We start from the raw sequence: 19,637 nt of genomic DNA, 5'->3' as shown, positions 1-19,637 counted from the left end.
TTGACTTTTTAAAGCCCATTTTGGACTTGCCTAATTTATACGAGTCTAGTTAAGGTTAAAGTTCGGTTCCGCCCATAATAACTTTTTAAGATCTATTCATATATTTGGGCTACTAACAAAAAAATAAAAAATCTTATCTTTTTTGGAAATGAATATTGTTATTTACAAATATTATAAACATTAAATCCAAAACACTTGACCCAAACCTAATCATTCACTCAACTTAGAACTCAATTTTAAAACCACTTTATTTAAACCTAACTATTTTTTAACTTAAACTAAATCTGCTTATTAAAAAAAAGTATTCAAACGTATACAAATATCATTTTAGATTTGGGTTAAGTTAGACCAATTTATTCAAATCGTGTCTTAATTTAGATAAAACTCTCAACTATAAATTTATCGTGATCATTTATCAAAAAAACAAAAGATTCATATTTGTCCTCAATCATGTAGTTTTTTATTATATATTTATAAAATATAGTTTTCAAACAAAAATGCAATTGCATGGTAATAATGATAACCATTTCTCTTTCCTCATTGGTAGAATTCCAAATACCTAACCAACCCACCCAATTAATTTAAATATTCTCAGACCCCTAAAAGGTTTTGCATTCAAGCTCCACATTCATTTAACTATGGGTTTTCATAATAGAATCATGGCACTCTCCACTTTGCCACTGAGTACACCACTCTGATTAACTTATTCTCCCCCTTTTGTTGGAAAGTTAGCCCTCTTTCAATTCATCACTGTTGTGCTCTACTTTTCCGTGCCTTTTCTTTATATTTAATTTCTGTATTCCATATCATGGAGGCCTTTCTATTGAGTGCTAGTCATATAATTAACTTTCATCTACCATTTTCCTCAAGCATCATTGGGATAAGCTGTCCAAATGTACTATATCATATAGAGCTTCTCATTGTGCTGCTTGAAGCCAGAGGATTGGCCTGTTCTTTTCAAAAACCCATATGAGTGGATTAGGGAAATGGGTAATGATTCTTGATGGAATCCCAAGTCTGAGTCCAGCTTCTTTACTTGATGGCAGAACCCTTCATGTATTGTCATCATTTTTTTTTTAATTTTTTTTTTGCTTATCCTCATGCTTAAGTGCTTCAACTGAAAAGTAGAGTTCTTATCATTCATTGAAAGCTATGTTGTTTTAGTGGAAGACGGCATGAGTGTCAGCATGTTGTCATTTGAGATATTTTTATTGGTATGGGATGAATGAGCTAAGAAGATATGATGTCCAAAAATGTAAGAGGAAATATACAAAGGAATTTTTTTAAAGAAAGAAAATTTTTTGAGAAGCATACAAGTCACTATATTTGGATATTATTGGCCCCATGGGCTTAGTCGAGGTACGTGTAAGCTGGCTGGGGCATCTGCGGTTATCAAATAAAAAAATATTTGGATATTATTGGTCTTCATATATGTAATAGAGTCCATTGCTTCTAGATGTCATTACTATAGTTGTGTTTTGTTGGTTGTTGGGGTAATGCAGCTTGGCCTTCATCATTGCTTTAGAGATATACTCAAGATTAGTGTGACATCGAATCTCATAAAAACTTTCACTTTTATCATTATATATTAATTAATTTTCAAATAAAATGATTAAATCTAATCCAACAAGTAAACATAAAAGCCAAGGCTCATGAGTAATGTCATTGAAGATTTTTTAAGTCAAGCTTAACTCGTGATTTCATAGTATATCTTGTCAAAAATTTCATAATGTTCAATACACTAAGATCACTTCTGATTTCAACATTTCCAAAGTTAAAAAGATGGTTTTTAGCAAACACTAGTAGCTCAACTTTTATACCATTTTCCTTGCTTTGATGTTGGCATTGGCATCTATCTTGGCAAAATGTCTTATTCCCTATACTGTTTATTCTGATTATTTGGCTCTATGCATATCAGACAAAGGAAAAATAATTGATTTTAATAGCTGGAGTTCACTGTTAGAGAAATTATGATGTGAGAAACCTCTTAGAACATGAATGCAATCATACTCCTTTCTAACTAAAGTCTCTCCTTTGCCTCTAGATTTACAATAAAATAACTCCCCCACTCTCTTTCTCTCTGGGTAGATGCCAAGTAAAATATAAGAAAAATTTTGGGAGACAGCTGATCAAGAACCAAAGCTTTTGTTGGGTAAGATGAGAGCATCTCCCCATGTGCTCTTCACAAGCGAACAGGAGGCAACAGGAGCTGAACTTTCTGATTTGCAGACTCCTAGCTCCTTAGTTATCTCTTTGCCTTCAACCCATAAAAGATGCCCAGAGAAAGTGGGATATGAGTGTGGTTTTTGAATATTAATACAACCTTGAAATGCACATACCCAAGATACATAATAATATATCAATTACCAATAGAGCTTGTGTTTCATTCTGGGTTATCAACATAAATGTATTATGGTTCATCATTCTCAATGTGGCAGTATGTGAATCTTCAACACCTTGCTTGTCACTCTATTGATCTTTTAGTGGTATAGGGAATAGAGATTTTGATTCATGTTTGTTTCTATTTGAAGTTATGCAATGGAGCTTTGCGTGGATGGTTAGTTTGTAATAATATATGAATGCCAAGTTTTGGGATATGATAAAATCTTGCTCGTTTTATTGCATGTTTCCTAAGTTGTAAGGAAACAAAATTATAATATAATGAAAAGAAACGTAATCAATGTAACAATGTAAATATTATTTGTTTTGGGTTTAAAGAGCTCTTATAATTTTAAGACGTATTTATATAATTAAAAAGAAGTTCATATTTATATATCATTAAAAAAAATTATCGATCTAATGTGAATATTACAATCAGAATTAAGAAATCAATTCAAATAAAATATTATACCGTTTAGTAGTATATGATTAAATGAAATTTAGGAAAGAGGAGAGAAGAGGTTTGCTTTTTGGCATTTATTTTTAAAATAACTTTTTATATTTTTCCATCTTTTCAAAGCTTTATGAAATCATCTTGAATTTAAGCAAATTTAAAGGGAACGTAAAATTTGGCATATAAATTCTATGATATGGAAAAAATAAATAAGGATTTATTTTTTAACTTTTATTTGGATTGGTTTCTAAAAAATCATAAGCTATTCGACAAGTTCAATAAAAGCTTTTATTCCTATTTGTAAATTTGATTGAAAGTAGTTGTGATATATAAATTTAAACAAATTTAATTTGAAAGTTAAAAGGAGAACATTATTTCTTCAAACAAAAATTTATTTAAAATTAGATAATGATTATTTCTTATTTAATAGAATATTTTATAGTGGTTTGAAGGTCAGTGATCATAGGCGTGGCTCTATACTAATCTCATAGTGACCTCATTAGGCCGTAGGAGGTCCAATACGTAAGACATTATTCATCAAAATAATGGCAGCCCTTAAAAGATATAGGGTAGGCAGAGGCCACTAACACTAAAAATCTATCAAAAAATGATTCACCAAGAACAGAATCCACATAAAAACGGGGTTGGGATTGATTTGTCTAGGGAGTGGGATTCATCCTACTACCATGGGTGTGTGTACAAGGTCCCACCTCTAAAGAAGAAGATTAAGGGAGTCACTTCAAAACAAAAGTCCCACTAAAGTAAGATGGGTGTTCAAAAGATTTGAACAACCACATGGGTGTGTGTATAATAGTGGCTGTTGTTGAAAGGCGTGGGGTTGGGACTTTCAATCAAAGATTCAAAATAATCTACCACTCTCTCTCTCTGCAGGCCACAACACTTACCTTTTTCTTTATTTTCTAATGGTTCAAAGCCCATAAGATATAAGGCATCGTCCCATAATTATATGGTCACCATCATTGTTAGACCACCTCATCTCACCTACCTTATTACTCTTTCAAATTTTACTCTTAGTATACATGAGGTTACTAAAAGTATGTTTGATAATAATTTTAAAAATATTTCTAATTTTTTTAATATTTGAAATTTTTTAATTTTTTAAAAATTAAAAATATTTTCTAAAATCATTAAAAAAAAATCTTATATCTTATGGGTTGGTGTGAAATCAGTTCGTATTCCCACACGCTTTGGCCTTTCTTCTCTTCTTTTTCAAGTTTTTTCTTCTTTTTTTTTCACGCGTTTTCATCCTTTCACATAGGAGGTGTGAAAATTATAAATTAATTTTTTTATAATTTAGTTTGATAACAAATTATTTTTTTCAGTTAGGAGTATGATGGAAGCGTCATCCGACTTTTATTTCAAAGTTGAAATATCTTTATGGAAAGTTCGTATATAATTATAAAGGCAAATGTGAAAGGATGAAAACGCGTGGAAAAAGAGAGAAAAAACCTGAAAAAGAAGAGAAGATAGACCAAAGCGTGCGGGAATACAGGAGCTTTTTGAGGGACGATGGTGACATGAATCGCGCCATCACCGGCGCCTACTGGATGAGATGGGGTTGGGAGCTTGGGGGTGGATTGGCGATGGCGATGGGCCACTCTCTCCCTCTCTCTTCCATGTGCCCCTTTGCTACCTGCCAATTTCAATCACCCTTCTTTACTCACTCCTCTTCCCTCCCTCTCTTTGCATACGCGCTATGCCCACGTTTTTTTTCCCGTTGTGGCCATGTTTAGTAATTTATTGTTATTGAAATTATTTTTGACCCAAAATGATTTTTTGAGAATTTCTTATGAAAATAGGTTATTGTTAAATAAATTTGAGATATTTTTAACTAATTTTTTATGAAATATTTTAAATATTAATAAGATAATATTTTAAAAATTAGGTTGATCAATGAACCCAAAATATTGGGATTAGTGATTGAATAGTGATAAAACTGATAATATTATAAATATATAATTTATATATAGATTTATAATTAAAAGAGAAGTTTAAAATTTGTTTGAAACATACAAAAAATATTTGTATTAAAAAGTGAAGATTAGATATTTCTTTTGTATATTAAGCTTTTGATTGGATAAAGCTATTTTTTTTATTTTTTAATTGAAAAATATCTCAAATGTAATGAGTAATTCTAAAGATTTGATGATGAGAAAAACACTTAAACCTTTATTTTTTAAAATTAAAAATAATAATAATTTTTATATAAAACAAAAAAATATATTAAAAAATAATGATTTTTAAAAACTATTTAAAGAAATTAAAGCTAAAAAAAAAAATCATATTTTTATTTTTAAAATACAAAAGGAAAGTGGGGAAGACTACAAAATGGCCGGAAAAAAAAAATTGTAACTCACCTTTGCGGTGAATACACGCGCTTTCGGAAGGAGGTTGTTTTGAGGTTCAATGAGTGATGATGTAGCAGTCAAAAAGTAGAAAAAGGGCGAAGGAGAAATAGATCCGTTACATCCATAAATAGGAAAATAAGAAAATAGGAAATTGAAAATAAAACGTTGGGGCGGTGGGCCCTTCTTATTCACACGGAGTTAGACGACAAAATCATAACGGATAAATTGGCCACCATATTCCTTGATTAATGTGCTTTTTTTTCCCTTTATACCCCTCCCTTTCATTTTTCCACTAGAGTATTTACAAACAGGTCCACCTATAATTACAGCCTCCCATGGGGGCCTAAAGCTTCCACAAATGCTTTACTTTTTGTAGACACCATCCCATTTAACCCTCCACCCTTTTTCTTTTAATCGTTCATTTGTTGGATTATCAAATCAACATATGATTTTGTGCCTTCCAAAGTATTTAATCTCAAACTATATGAAAAATATTATTACTGTTTTCTAAAATTTGTACATTGATTAAAGCTGCTTTTTGTTAATCATGCTTTGGACCCATTAGCCATGACTAATCTTCAAATCATGTTAAGAGGATCACCAACATCCATAATTTACGATTCACCTTTTTTTCTTTTTAAAGTTGTGGGAGAGAGGCCTTGACCATGGACTAATTATTAAAAGTTGTTTTTAAATAAAAAAAAAAAAAAAAAAAAAAAAAAAAGGGGCATTATGACCCCATTTACAATTAGTCACTTTAAAGCTGGTTCTCGAGCTGTCGGATTTAATACTGAACCACGCTTTTCGATATAATATTTAATGGGCTCATGACTCATGACCAAATTTTTTAGAAATATATAGTGAAAATGTGAGAAAAAGATTAATAAAAAAAAATATTACAGAAGAATGAAAAATATGAATAAAAATAGACAGAAAAATATAAATAAAATTAATTATAACATAATTTATATTACGTATTTTAAAAATCAATTACTAATATTAAAATTTTCCTAAGCTTGTCCAAAAGTAATTTTCTTGGATATATAGAAGTGAATGGTAGTGGCAATTTAGTGATAAAGAAAGAAGTGTAAGACGAGTTTCGGAGAATCAGTAGAATATAGAGGTGATAAAGAGGGAGCCTTGAATAACGAGCATTATGGGACTGGAGAGGTGAGTCTGAGACTGAGACTGATAATTTCTCCTTTTTCGCTTTTGTTCTCAATCTCTGGGTGAAGGGAGTTTAGTTTAAGCCATTAAAGATCAGAAGAAACCTGCTGTCGATTCACATTCTTTCTTTTTGTTACGTTCGCTTTGGGTCTGTGGCCATGGCGTCTGTGGTGTGGCTGTTCTCGTTCTGGTTTGCATGCTTTTCACTGTCGGTGATGGCGAAGCGGACTTACATAGTGCAAATGAATCACCGGCAGAAGCCTTTGTCATATGCAACCCACGATGACTGGTACTCGGCGAGTCTTCAGTCTATATCCTCCAACTCTGATGATTTGCTTTATACGTATTCTACGGCGTACCATGGTTTTGCTGCGTCTCTGGATCCTGAGCAGGCTGAGGCGCTGCGGAAATCGGATTCGGTTATGGGCGTTTACGAGGACGAGGTTTATAGTCTTCATACGACACGGTCACCGGAGTTTCTGGGGCTGGATACTGAATTGGGGTTGTGGGCTGGGCATCGGACGCAGGACCTGAACCAGGCGTCCCAGGATGTCATCATTGGAGTTCTCGACACTGGAGTGTGGCCGGATTCCAGGAGCTTTGATGATTCCGGCATGACGGAGGTTCCAGCAAGGTGGCGCGGCAAATGCGAGGAGGGTCCCGATTTTCAGGCTTCGTCCTGTAACAAGAAACTTATTGGGGCTCAGAGCTTCTCCAAGGGCTACCGCATGGCCTCCGGCGGGAATTTCGTGAAGAAATCCAAAGAGAAGGAGTCGCCGCGAGACGTCGACGGCCACGGCACCCACACGGCGAGCACCGCAGCCGGCGCACACGTGTCGAACGCAAGCCTCCTTGGGTACGCCAGCGGAACAGCTCGCGGGATGGCCACACACGCGCGTGTTGCAGCCTATAAGGTGTGTTGGAGCACCGGCTGCTTTGGTTCTGACATTCTTGCCGGAATGGATCGAGCCATAGTTGACGGCGTCGATGTGCTCTCACTCTCTCTTGGCGGCGGCTCCGGGCCTTACTACCGTGACACCATCGCCATCGGAGCTTTCACAGCGATGGAAATGGGCATTTTCGTGTCTTGCTCAGCTGGAAACAGTGGCCCAAGCAAAGCCTCATTGGCTAACGTCGCTCCATGGATAATGACCGTTGGAGCTGGAACCCTGGACAGGGATTTTCCGGCTTACGCACTGCTAGGTAATGGGAAGAAAATCACCGGCGTATCTCTCTACAGCGGTCGAGGCATGGGTAAAAAACCGGTTTCGTTGGTTTACAGCAAAGGAAACAGCACCAGCAACTTGTGTCTGCCCGGTTCGCTTCAACCGGCGTACGTACGAGGGAAAGTGGTGATCTGTGACAGAGGAATCAACGCTCGTGTTGAGAAAGGCTTGGTGGTGCGCGATGCCGGAGGCGTGGGAATGATACTCGCTAACACTGCCGTGAGCGGCGAGGAGTTGGTGGCAGACAGCCACTTGCTTCCGGCAGTGGCCGTGGGGAGGAAGGTGGGTGATGTGCTCAGAGCCTACGTGAAGTCAGTGGCGAATCCGACGGCTCTGCTGAGTTTTGGTGGGACTGTGTTGAACGTCCGGCCGTCACCGGTGGTGGCGGCGTTCAGTTCGAGAGGGCCCAATCTGGTGACTCCCCAGATCCTGAAGCCCGATCTGATTGGACCGGGTGTTAATATCCTAGCAGCTTGGTCTGAGGCTCTTGGGCCCACTGGGCTGGAGAAGGACACGAGGAAAACTCAGTTCAATATCATGTCAGGTATTCCAACGGCCATATTTTCATTCATATACCAACTTAAAGGATCCGATTGGAAACTATACGTGGAAACAGGTTTTATTTTGGAACAGTATTTACCAAATTTAAAAAACATTTTTGAAAAGTACTTTGAAAACCTTTGCACATTGAACAAAAAAATCAAGAACTCGTGTCCTATTAATAACCCATAATTATTTGATAATTTAAGCTTGTCGATCAAATTGGGGTAAGTTATATTGACTGAATTCGATTTTTGTGCTGAAAATTCATAGGTACATCGATGTCTTGCCCACACATAAGTGGGGTGGCCGCGCTGATCAAAGCGGCACATCCAGAATGGAGTCCAAGCGCCGTCAAATCGGCTCTCATGACTACTGCCTACACTCGTGACAACACCAAATCTCCTCTGCGTGATGCTGCGGATGGTGGGTTATCCACACCATTGGCGCATGGGTCCGGCCATGTTGATCCACAGAAGGCTTTATCTCCGGGCTTGGTGTATGATATCTCAACGCAAGACTACGTCGCATTCCTTTGCTCATTGGACTACACCATCGAACATGTGCGAGCCATCGTCAAGCGGCAGAACATCACGTGTTCCAGGAAGTTTAGCGACCCAGGGGAACTTAACTACCCGTCCTTTTCAGTCCTATTTGGGAGCAAAGGGTTTGTTCGGTACACCCGAGAATTGACGAATGTGGGAGCTGCAGATTCCGTCTATCAAGTGGCCGTGACTGGGCCTCCATCCGTGGGGGTGGTGGTTAGGCCTTCAACGCTCGTTTTCAAAAATGTAGGGGAGAAAAAGAGATACACAGTAACATTCGTGGCGAAAAAGGGCAAAAAGGTGCAGAACCGCATGACTAGGAGTGCATTTGGCTCGATTGTCTGGAGCAACACCCAGCACCAAGTTAAGAGCCCAGTTGCCTATGCCTGGACACAGTTGTAACAACATTTGCTGAGTTTTCCTTCTTTATGGGTTATCCTAATCTGCGGTCTGCCTCGCTGAGGCAAAATGGCTCTAACCCATGGGGGAACCAGGGATGGAGAAGCTAGTTGAGAGGATGGTGGAGTGAAAGAGTTGCACCAGAAATTTGTATTTGTTTGTTAGGAAACTAATATAATTGAAGGGGGCATACCAAATTTAGCATAAAGATTTGGGCGCAAAATCATCTGTTTGAAGTGAACTTTTGCACAAACTCTTAGCTTGTGCATTTGACATCATTTATAGACAAGGCCTTCGGTGTTTTAAACCTCAATCAACCCCATCTCTACAACTTAGCTTATACTAGCTATATTAAAAGCACTTTCCATGGACTCTTCAGTACAATTTTTAAAATTAGACTGTACCCAGGTGAGAAGAGGGGTGGGGGGGATCCATCTCAGTACCCAGACAAGCCCACCATTTGCTTCTTCTGCTTAGTTGACCACTATGATCTGTTCACATGTCATCTACTAGGGCTTGAAGCTTTTAATGGATATAAAAGAGGGGATGAGGTAAAAAGACGAAAAAAAAAAAAAAAGCCTACATTCTGTGGAATCGGAATCTTGCAGGAAACCTAAACTATGCAATTCAGTGTCAGATCAATTATTTGCATCAATAATATGTAGGACCGGTGATCAGAATTATGGAGGTAAACAGACAGCCTTTTTTATGTACACTTAGGGAGCTGTCAAGCTCTAAGAAAAGTGCCATAACCATTCACAACAGAAGATCTGCAGAACTACAATACAGAGGATAAGATGAACCTAGACCTGTTGGATTTAGGAAACAATCATATAAGACCTCCATTTTACTCCAATTTCATGAACCCCACCCCCACAGCCTACATCCTGTTCTTTTATATGGAAATTGAAGAGATTGTTATGGTTGCTATGAACTTGTTTCAGTAATTAGAAACTGTTGTAGATAATGAACCATCAATTGGAAAATCCCCTACATGTGAAATTGCGCAACCCATACAGTTCTAATAACCAGAGTGCAGAACGTGCATGACACCATTATTTATTTCATAGATCTACCCAAGGGCTCAGAGCATGCAATCAAGAAACTTAAAAGGAGTTCATAACCCGTAAAAATCTCAAAAAAAAACTGAACTGCAGTAAAAATAATTGCATGTTGAAGAACAATGCATCCATATGGAATTGCGGAAAAATTCTAGTAACATAAGCAGCAAGGGTTGCAACTGGGTTTTTTACAACTAGGACAAAGGCGTACCTTTGGACATTTAGGACAAGAGCAGCATCTCCAGCAGCTGCAAGAACAATCTGGGCATGAAGGACATTGAAGAATGCAACAATGTCTACTGCATGACATCTTTTTAAAGCAGTTAAAGCAGTTAAAACGAGGCCAAGAGCAACACCGACATTTTGGTAGTGAACAACGGCAACAGCGCCATTTGGGTCGTAAACAGCCAAAACATGAAGAGCTGAAACATGAACAGCTGAAGCATTTACGACTGAAACATGGACAGCTGAGACATGAACAGCTGAAACAAGAACGGCTGATAGATGAACAACAGCTGAAACAAGCACGGCTGATAGATGAACAACAGCTGAAACAAGCACGGCTGATAGATGAACAACAGCTGAAACAGGAACAGCCGATAGATGAACAACAACGACTGAAACATGAACAGCAGTTACATAAATTGCAGTCGCAGCAGTTACATAGATTGCAGTCGCAGCAGTTACAAGGATTGCAATTGCAGTCGCAGCAGTTACATGGATTGCAATTGCAGTCGCAGCAGTCTGGCATTTCTAGATGGAGAGAGCACCGGGGACAACAGCATATCCATGAGAAATTGAAACAGGACCATCCACTGCAATGAAGAGAACTCATGTTATAATGGGAAATGTCCTCATTAAAGCTAAATTGCTTGCAGGAGAGATCACTGCAAAAATAAAAATAAAATAAAACATTTGTGGATTTGAATCTCATGTCTTGAATTTTGCTTTTTGTCATAATAAAATTGTCATTAAAGGCTAACAATGGCAAATAAAACACATGTCTATACAAGAGCATAACAACAAAAGCAATGTGGATTCCATTTAGAACAATGTTCTGACCAGAATAAGATCATTATAACACACTTCAACCCACAGAAACCAAAGCAGATAAAAAAAAGGATCACAATGGAAACTGAAGGTAATGCAAATTACAAATTATTTTTCCAGTTGAATGTGCAAAAGTAATTTTTGGTTAGGACTCGAATTTCTCATGAGAACCTTAGTGATCATTCATCTAAGTCCAGCTTTATGGAAGTAAACAGTGTATTGGCCATTGTCTGATAAAAATAACTGCCTATCTAAATTATGAAATTCACCTAAAAGGTTGGAACATCGTGGTTGATAAAAATAACACTCTTTAGCCATCAAGAAAGCTGTCAACTACTTCCAAGAGGAACACATTTCAGCTTGGATCATTTTCCAATCGCTTCATGAAATTGGTAACCCAGCATTAAAATTGACGACTAAATTGAAAATTGTGGAAAGTTTCCCCGATATCAAAGTAGAGAAGTTTGGCACATGGAGTACACAGTTGATAATGATTAAATAGGAGCATGAGAACATTGCTTCATAAATGCAGAACATACAAAAAAAGGGAAAAGAGAAAATGTACCAGAGCCACTTCCAGAAACGACAAGACTTGCGGCTCTTTGAATTTCTGTTTGAAAGAGAACACATGATGATTACTAAAACCTTCTATAGTTCAAGGAAAAGGTTGATGGCAATAATCTTACGTGGGAATTATAGGATCCGAGTTTGCCACCACAAAGTCAACAACCCTGTGAAAAATTTTCATACTATTATTGTTAAACAAAAGCGACATAAATATTAAAAATGCTTAAATTAGTGCACATGCTAATATTGGAAACTAGAAGCTATACAAGGAAATTGCAGAACTAGACATACTCTTTACAGCATCTAGAAGCATGTTGAAGGCCTTCAATGGATTTTAATTCCTCCTGCTTACAATAAAATTATCAATAAGGACAGTTGGCACAAGAGAACATAAAAAAAAGTTAAAAGAGAAAAAAAAAATCTAATTTTTCTATATGTAAACTTTGGATATAGAAAGGCAAACTGAAAATCAAGATTGCATTATCAAGGCATAGAAATAAAAATATCTCATACTCTTAACAACTGTGAATCCTATTTCTGGTGCCAATTAGAATTGATAGGAAAGCTATACCAATATCGACTTGTCAGTAAACCGTACAATCAGAGTATGGATGAGGACCATCCAATCACAGTATGGATAAAACTTCCATAAAAACATCAAAATTTCCAGAAATGGAGGGATAAAAAAATCAGGTCCTAAAGTCCTCTTTTTCATGAAACTTACTAAAGAAAAACTCATCCAACACTTTCGAGTGTACTAGTTGACAGACACATAGCCAACTTATGGTAAAGGCAGACACTAGCTACGTATAGTCACTATATTCCTGTTTATACCATTATGAAGTTAACTCCATCAATTAGTTTTTACTGTGACAATATGCAGAGTCCCATGAATTCCCTGTGATCACCACAAGAACAGAGAAAAGAAAAAAGTACTCATTGTTGATGTTTGATGTGGTATGTGGAAGTGGGGCTTGCCTGTGGAACAAATGACTAAAATTTCCCCAACATCCGAACAGAGGAACAAATTTTAACTGGTTAAATCCAAAAAGGGAAGTCCCCCTTGGTCTCAGATGTCACAGTTGTGAGGACCTAAAATTTCTCATAAGCCCACCAAATCCATGCCACCACAAACTAGTTGATGCCTACCATGCCCTAGCTTAGCCACCCTTTTTCCATCTTTGCAGAATCATTTCGGAAAAGCCATTTGGTATGCAAATGAACATACTCCATAATTGGGTTGTTTTCTTTACCCAACCCATTATTAAAGAAGGTTGCTCCTTTAAAATTGATCACCAGCCTACAAAATGTTCTCCTCAGATTGATGCAAAAATCCACAACCTCGCATTAAAAAAATACCATTTCTACAGTTCTACTAGAAGAAAACAATCCCTTCATCCAAAATAAACAAATCATATACTCGTGGAACTTTTTCCACTTCCCATTGGGCTCCTCCCGGAACCCACATCAAATGAAAAGTTTTCACTTGATTTCTCAGCAAAGCAAAACCCAAACTTCTTCACCCAACTCCAAATCCAGCTCCATTCAACATCTTTCACCAGCTAAACGACAAAAAGCAACCCGCAGGTAAACAAATAAATTACAAAAACACCCCAAAAAGAAAAATAAAAAATAAACAACAACAGCTCACCTCGAGGAAGCCAATCTCTCTTTCAAGCATCTGAACCTTGGCCGCCCCACGGCGCTTCCCGTACAAATCCGGATAATCCGGCGGCGACTTCGGACACGGCGGCGGCAGCGACGGCATCGATGAAGAACCGGCCATCACTTCTCCCCCTCCCCCAAGCCGCCGGCAACAGCGACGAACTTTCACACAACAAAGCAGAAGAAGTAGAAGCAGTGACAGTGGTAGTAGCAGAAGAAAGCACTAAAACTCCTCCAATAGCGGTGAATAGTAAATTAGTAATAGTGGGAGTGGCAGTAGCAATAATGAGTAGGTGAGAAGAAATAAACGGAGTAAAAAATGGTTAGGTATGAATGCGAAATCCCAAAAAAGAAGATAAAAAAGAAAATAGGGTTTCTGACTTTGTGGGGGATAATTGCGAGCCAGAAGAAAAGTTTTGTGACAGTAGCAGCAGAGCAGTAGTTGCAGTAGCAGTGGGAGCAGAGCTGAGAAAACAGTGCTGCGTGGTGGAGAGTGAATGAATGAAATGAATGAATCATTTATTTAATTAAGAAATAATGCAAGATTTGAAAGCTAATGCATAGCAATAATGGAGTCATTATTGAGAGAGCGCGTCGGTGGAGTGGAGACTGGAGTTCAGAGAGAAATAATAATAATAATAGAGGGAAGAGTGATGATGAAGACGGCCGTGGAAAAGCCTGCAGGTGTTGTTGGAGTTGGAGGTGGTGGTAGTACGAAACCATGAGCACGTTTGGGGAGGTTTCTTCAAATTTGAGATTCAAAAACTCGATCTCTCCCTTATTTTTTTTTCCCTCTTTCTATCTTTCTCTCTGCGTTTTCTGTCTGTGTCGCATCGTGGCTGCAGAGAAGGAGCGAAAAGCTCGACGCCGTACCTCAGACCGCACGTGACCGCTGCGTAGGAGAGAGAAATTTTTTCTAAATTCTAATCACCCTTCCCATTTTTCTAAACAAACTTCCTATTGTACAATTTTTTTCATCCTTAATTCCACTAAAGCCTTGTTTGGATAATTAATTTTATATAATTTCTCGCCATAAATAAACATTCAAAATTTGTTAAAACTACTTTTAATTATTATTTTTGTTGCAAGGATTATTTCCATTGTTTTTCTAATAAAATTTTATTTATTCTATGTTTTTTTCAGAAAAATATGAAATAAAAATAAAAGCAAGATTTAAAATTTATTTTACTTTCACTTGTTTTTTTATGAAAATTAAATAAATTTAAAATTTATTATTTTTAATTAATTTTAAATATATTTTATTTTTCTTTCATATATTTTAAAATTATTACTTAAATAGAAGAAAATCCTTTTTAATCATTTATTAAAAAAATTTATATCTTCAGGCACCAAAATATAATTTTAGATTTAATTTTCTTATATTTTTCTGTGAATTCTGTGATTTGCAGAGGGTCATCTACGTATAAACATCACAGTATAATCATGTCATGTCAAGTCATCGATGGAACACAATAATGGAACGATCATTCAAGCGTTTGGAAGACAATAATAGAAACATTCTCGGTTTTTTTTTAAAAAACATTTGATTACAATTTCAGAACTGCTGTTTTTAATCTCCAAAGACGTGTTTTCAAGAAATTATAATTATGTACCGTTTTTAATTTAGCGTATTTGGTTTAGTCCAAGACAGCACTCTGTTTGGTTCCTAAGAAAAAGGAGACAGCCGGGCCATTCGAAAATTTGCTATTTTTAGATGAGTTAGTAAAAATTTGTTCCGCTTCTATATCAATTTCAAAAAAATCATAATCCTCGTGATGAATCAATGGATGAAGTTTACTTTTCTCTCATATTTCAAACAATGCAGATAATTAGAATCGACAAAGAATAATCCTGTTATAGGAACAGAGCACGTAGAGAGAAGACATTTGGAACGTACTCGTCACGAGATCCTCTCCAATTTGATGAAGTTCAACAAATCGCTGTCAGAGATGAATCTTCAGAACATCCCCGATGAGTTGTTTTCCTGGATCACAAACAGCGGTGATTGTGATGTAAACCACATCCATAATCACTCCACTTCTTTGCTTCGTCACAACTACATTTGAATCCTTCACATCAAATCTCTCAAACTGCTTCTCTGTTCACACCTAGAAAGCCTCATTCTCCTGGATCTCCTCGGGATTCTAATCCGATGCAAACAGCTCATAATCCGCCGAATTCATCCACGCGAAAACAGAGCAAAAAGGGGAAGAAACTCAGCGGCAGCGAGATCTGAAAAGCATCGAGGCGCGCATTCAGATGGAAGAGGAGGACGATCCATGCCCTGCTCTGGTTGAGTGTTCCGTACGGTTGCAGAAGGTGAAGCGCACGCGCGGGGAAGGGCGCCTGGGAGAGAGGAAAGTGGGGTCCGACTGAAAAGACAAGTCCTCCCTCACGGCGATGTGTGTAAAGAACGCTCTTTTCCAAAGTACTACGGCAAAGTTGGGGGTGAGGTGTCGACTGCCCGGTGCAGTTTAGAACTTCTAGGTGGCCATTAGTTAACGTGAGCGGACGGAGCATCGGAGTGGGTGAAGACGAACAATCATTGTCGGTTACTATTTTGTGATATTTACAGGTCTTCACTGCGTTGCATGCCACGTGTGGTTTGGCTACTTTGGTAATTCTGCTGTGCTTCCAGGCCCGGCCTTCTGCCTTTCCCATTATTCAGTTTTTCATTTTCCTAGGAAAATCTTTTTTTATTACGTATGGAGAATTAATTTTTTTAATTGGAAATATCAAATATTACACCATTAAAATGTATGAAATACGAAATGAGTGTGAATTTAATAAGTGGCCTGGCTCACCATTAAGTGAGTATCACGTGAAAATCACATGATGGGAGGTTGTCAAATTGACTTGTCATAGATATATTGAAGGATGGAATTCAATGAAGCTCGTTCTTTGGTATAAATAAAATTGAAAATTAATTACTTAATGTTGAAATTGTAATATAATTTCTTATATTTTGAAATACAATTTAAGTCATTGCCGCAAATCTTTTTTGGGGAGTTTATGAAATATTAAAAATATTGAAGGTTAAACAAAAGTCTTAATTATAAATTCCATTTATCTAAATATAAGATTTCCCTCAAACATGGTGTGGGATATAAATTTATTTAATTAATATTTTTTAACTACAAAATTTAATCTCACAATAAAAATGATTACTTTTACTTCTATCAAATATAGAAGTTAGGCTTTATTCCAAGCCTAAAATTCCATTTCTTCATTGCATTGTTTATACTTTCATTGCTTTTTCACATCTGTCGTTTATTACATCTATGGTACCCTTACTTAGATTTTTTATACTTTCGGTTATGATTTTCTCCCTTGTAGCCACAAGGAATAGGAGGATGCCATTCTAGACCTTTCAATGATTTGTATTTTGAAATTGGTGGGTCAATAATTTGAATTTCAAGAGAGGAAAATGGGGTTGTCTGTTGGAAGCATCTTTGATTAAAAAGAATGCTTTCCTAAAAAAACCCACATGCAGGAAAGCTGGAAGTGACCCAAACGTTAGCCCAAATTAATTTGAGTGGGATAACTCAATGAAGTCTTCCACAAAGATTCTCCATATTCTCTTTTTGGTCATTGGGGTGCCAAATTTCAAAAAGATTACTAACCCTATATTTGAATTTCTCGTCTAGGTTGTTTGAAGAAACTGATGCAACCTGAATTAAAAAGAAATGTAAAGTGAAGCCATAGGTGAAGTGGATGAGATGCATGCCAACACTCAAAAAAACTGATTATTCTTCCATCTTGGGGCAAGTTTTTCAGGGTCAAAGCTTGCCAAACCTTTGAATTCAGAGCAACCAAGCAACCTTCCTTTTTTCCTAACAAGGTTTTATATAAGTAGATTGGTGGGATCAGAAGAACATTGAAATTGAAGCAAGTTGATGGAGATGGGTGGAAAGGCAACAAACGCCATGCCCATTATCAGCAAGCTATTCTGCTCTTCTTCTCAGGTGGTGCTTGTGGTGAGGAGGAGACCCCGGGTTATCAATGGAGGTGGCTTTGTGGTTACAGACTCTAGCCAGACGGTTGTGTTCAAGGTGGATGGATGTGGGGTTCTTGGCACAAAAGGGGAGCTGATTGTTAGGGATGGTGATGGAGGTGCCTTGCTTCTCATCCGTCGGAAGGTATAGTCTCAACTTCCCTACAAACTTTAGCAGACCCTCTATCCATCACCATGTCAATTTCGGGAAAAATCAAGCTTACACCTATGGTTCGAGCAACACCTGCTCTGGTGTTTTACTTGTATCCGTCAGTCAATTTGAGCTAGCTTTCTAACACCCTTTTGACAAAAGAGAGGAACACAAACAAGAAAAAAAACACCATATCAACAAGTGGGAGATGGGATGGGCAAACAATCTAAGAAAAGACCTGCTTCATTAAAACTAAAAACAATGGAAAATATTGTACCATTCAATATTTTAATTGAGAAACAAAAGAAACCTCAATAGCATGTGTAGTGTAGAAATAGGCTGTTAATATTGAGTTGCTTTTTTGTGTGTTGTAGGGAGGGGTGGTTCAGGCATTAAGCATTCATGGGCAATGGAAGGGCTACAGTTTTGACTACGAAGGATTGCAGAAATTGGTTTTCAGCTTGAAGGAACCCAAATCATGTCTTGCAAGGAACAACATCACAATCAGAACATCCATTGAACACAACAGGGGACACAAAAACTGGGATTTTGAGATCAATGGGTATTTCCCTGATAGAGATTGCAGCATTGTTGACTCCAAAGGCAATATAGTTGCACAGGTAAAACTATACAATCCAAAATCCTCTTCAAAGCCCAACTGTAAAACCTATATTTGAAGCAATACCCAATTTCAAACTCTTCAAAATACATGCAAAGTTTATCATTTTGGCCATCTGAAAGACAAACTACAAACTTGAGAAAGTATATAGAGATGTTGACTTGTAGAATTGGTGTTAATTAAGTACAGGTGGGAGTGAAGAAGGAAGTAGATGAGTTCATGGGAAGCAAGGATCTGTATCATGTAGTGATTAAACCGGGCATTGACCAGGCATTTGTTTTCGGGGTTATTGCAGTTCTTGACTACATATATGGAGAATCTACAAGGTGCTGAATCAGGAATTTTGCAAATAATACTTTCATTTGTTTTCTGGTTTGTACTTATATGTATATGGAATTTTAGCAATAAAAGCCAAGGATTTATCTTGTAATCTCAGTGCTAGTGATTACCAAGTTACATAGCTAAGATGCTCATCTTAATCAGCAACATGACCCAAATCGAACATAGATCGGTAAGAAAGGTAATTACTGATTCATATGGCAAAGGAGCTCATCTTAATCAGTAATGCAACCCAAATAGAAAGTGAACCTAGAAGAAGTCCTATCTATGGTTACAGAGAAGAATGTGTAAGGAAAGAAAGATAATTAGTAATTTATATGGCAAAGGATCTTATCATAATCAGTAATGCAACCCAAATATAGTGTGAACCTAGATAAAGTCCTATCCTGTTCCATGATAATTATGTCTGGTTGCGGAGAGAATTTAAGGAAAGAAAGGTAATTACTAATTTATAAGAAACTTAAGGAAAGAAAGGTAATTACTAATCTATATAACTAAGTTGTTTATCTTAATCATGAATGCAACCCAAATAGAATGTGAACCTAGAAGAGGCCCTATACTGTTCCATGAGAAGCATGTATGGTTACATAGAAGTATGCAAGGAAAGAAAGGTAATTACTAATTTATAAGAAAATTAAGGAAAGAAAATTACTAATCTATATAGCTAAGGTGTTTATCTTAATCATGAATGCAACCCAAATAGATTGTGAACCTAGAAAAGGTCCTACACTGTTCCATGATAAGCATGCATGGTTATAGAAAAGAATGCAAGGAAAGAAAGGTAATTACTAATTTATATCGCAAGGGAGCTTATTTTAATCAGTAATGCAACTCAAATGGAATGTGAACCTAAAAAAAGTTCTACACTTTTTCCATGATAAGCATGTATGGTTACAGAGAAGAATGTAAGGAAAGAAAGGGTATTAATATTATAGCTAAGGTGTTCATCCTAATGAGGAATGCGACCAGAAGGTCCAGAATCGAATATGAACCTAGAAAAAGTACTATACTGTTCCATGGAAAGCATGTTTGGTTACTGAGAAAATGTAGGGAAAGAAAGGACATTTCCAATTTATATAGCTGAGGTGCTTTTCTTAATCAGCAATACAACC

At 37.0% G+C, this 19,637-nt stretch overlaps 3 protein-coding genes across 3 annotated transcripts; 2 read left to right on the top strand and 1 right to left on the bottom strand.

Annotated features, from left to right (window-relative positions):
• The first annotated feature begins 6,336 nt into the window (after positions 1–6,336).
• Positions 6,337–9,392, top strand: LOC100264662 (subtilisin-like protease SBT1.8). Its single transcript, XM_002278256.4, has 2 exons — positions 6,337–8,139; positions 8,409–9,392. The coding sequence occupies exons 1-2, from the start codon at positions 6,528–6,530 to the stop codon at positions 9,080–9,082; spliced, it is 2,286 nt and encodes a 761-aa protein (XP_002278292.1). The 5' UTR covers positions 6,337–6,527; the 3' UTR covers positions 9,083–9,392.
• Positions 9,393–10,212: 820 nt separating this feature from the next.
• On the bottom strand, positions 10,213–14,362 carry LOC100852952 (guanine nucleotide-binding protein subunit gamma 3). The gene is made up of 5 exons (XM_019223031.2): positions 13,409–14,362; positions 12,049–12,101; positions 11,877–11,921; positions 11,756–11,800; positions 10,213–10,955 (listed from the first exon to the last, which is right to left on the bottom strand). Exons 1-5 carry the CDS (start codon positions 13,541–13,543, stop codon positions 10,292–10,294), a joined length of 942 nt encoding a protein of 313 aa, XP_019078576.1. The 5' UTR covers positions 13,544–14,362; the 3' UTR covers positions 10,213–10,291.
• Positions 14,363–17,052: 2,690 nt separating this feature from the next.
• On the top strand, positions 17,053–18,616 carry LOC100242378 (protein LURP-one-related 6). Its single transcript, XM_002278173.4, has 3 exons — positions 17,053–17,561; positions 17,942–18,187; positions 18,376–18,616. Exons 1-3 carry the CDS (start codon positions 17,319–17,321, stop codon positions 18,517–18,519), a joined length of 633 nt encoding a protein of 210 aa, XP_002278209.2. The 5' UTR covers positions 17,053–17,318; the 3' UTR covers positions 18,520–18,616.
• Positions 18,617–19,637: the final 1,021 nt, after the last annotated feature.

The sequence above is a fragment of the Vitis vinifera genome, chromosome 11 (assembly GCF_030704535.1).
Source record: "Vitis vinifera cultivar Pinot Noir 40024 chromosome 11, ASM3070453v1".
In the NCBI taxonomy this organism is placed as follows: Eukaryota; Viridiplantae; Streptophyta; class Magnoliopsida; order Vitales; family Vitaceae; genus Vitis; species Vitis vinifera.
Note: the sequence above shows the minus strand (reverse complement) of the source record. Positions and strands in the feature narration are given on the sequence as shown.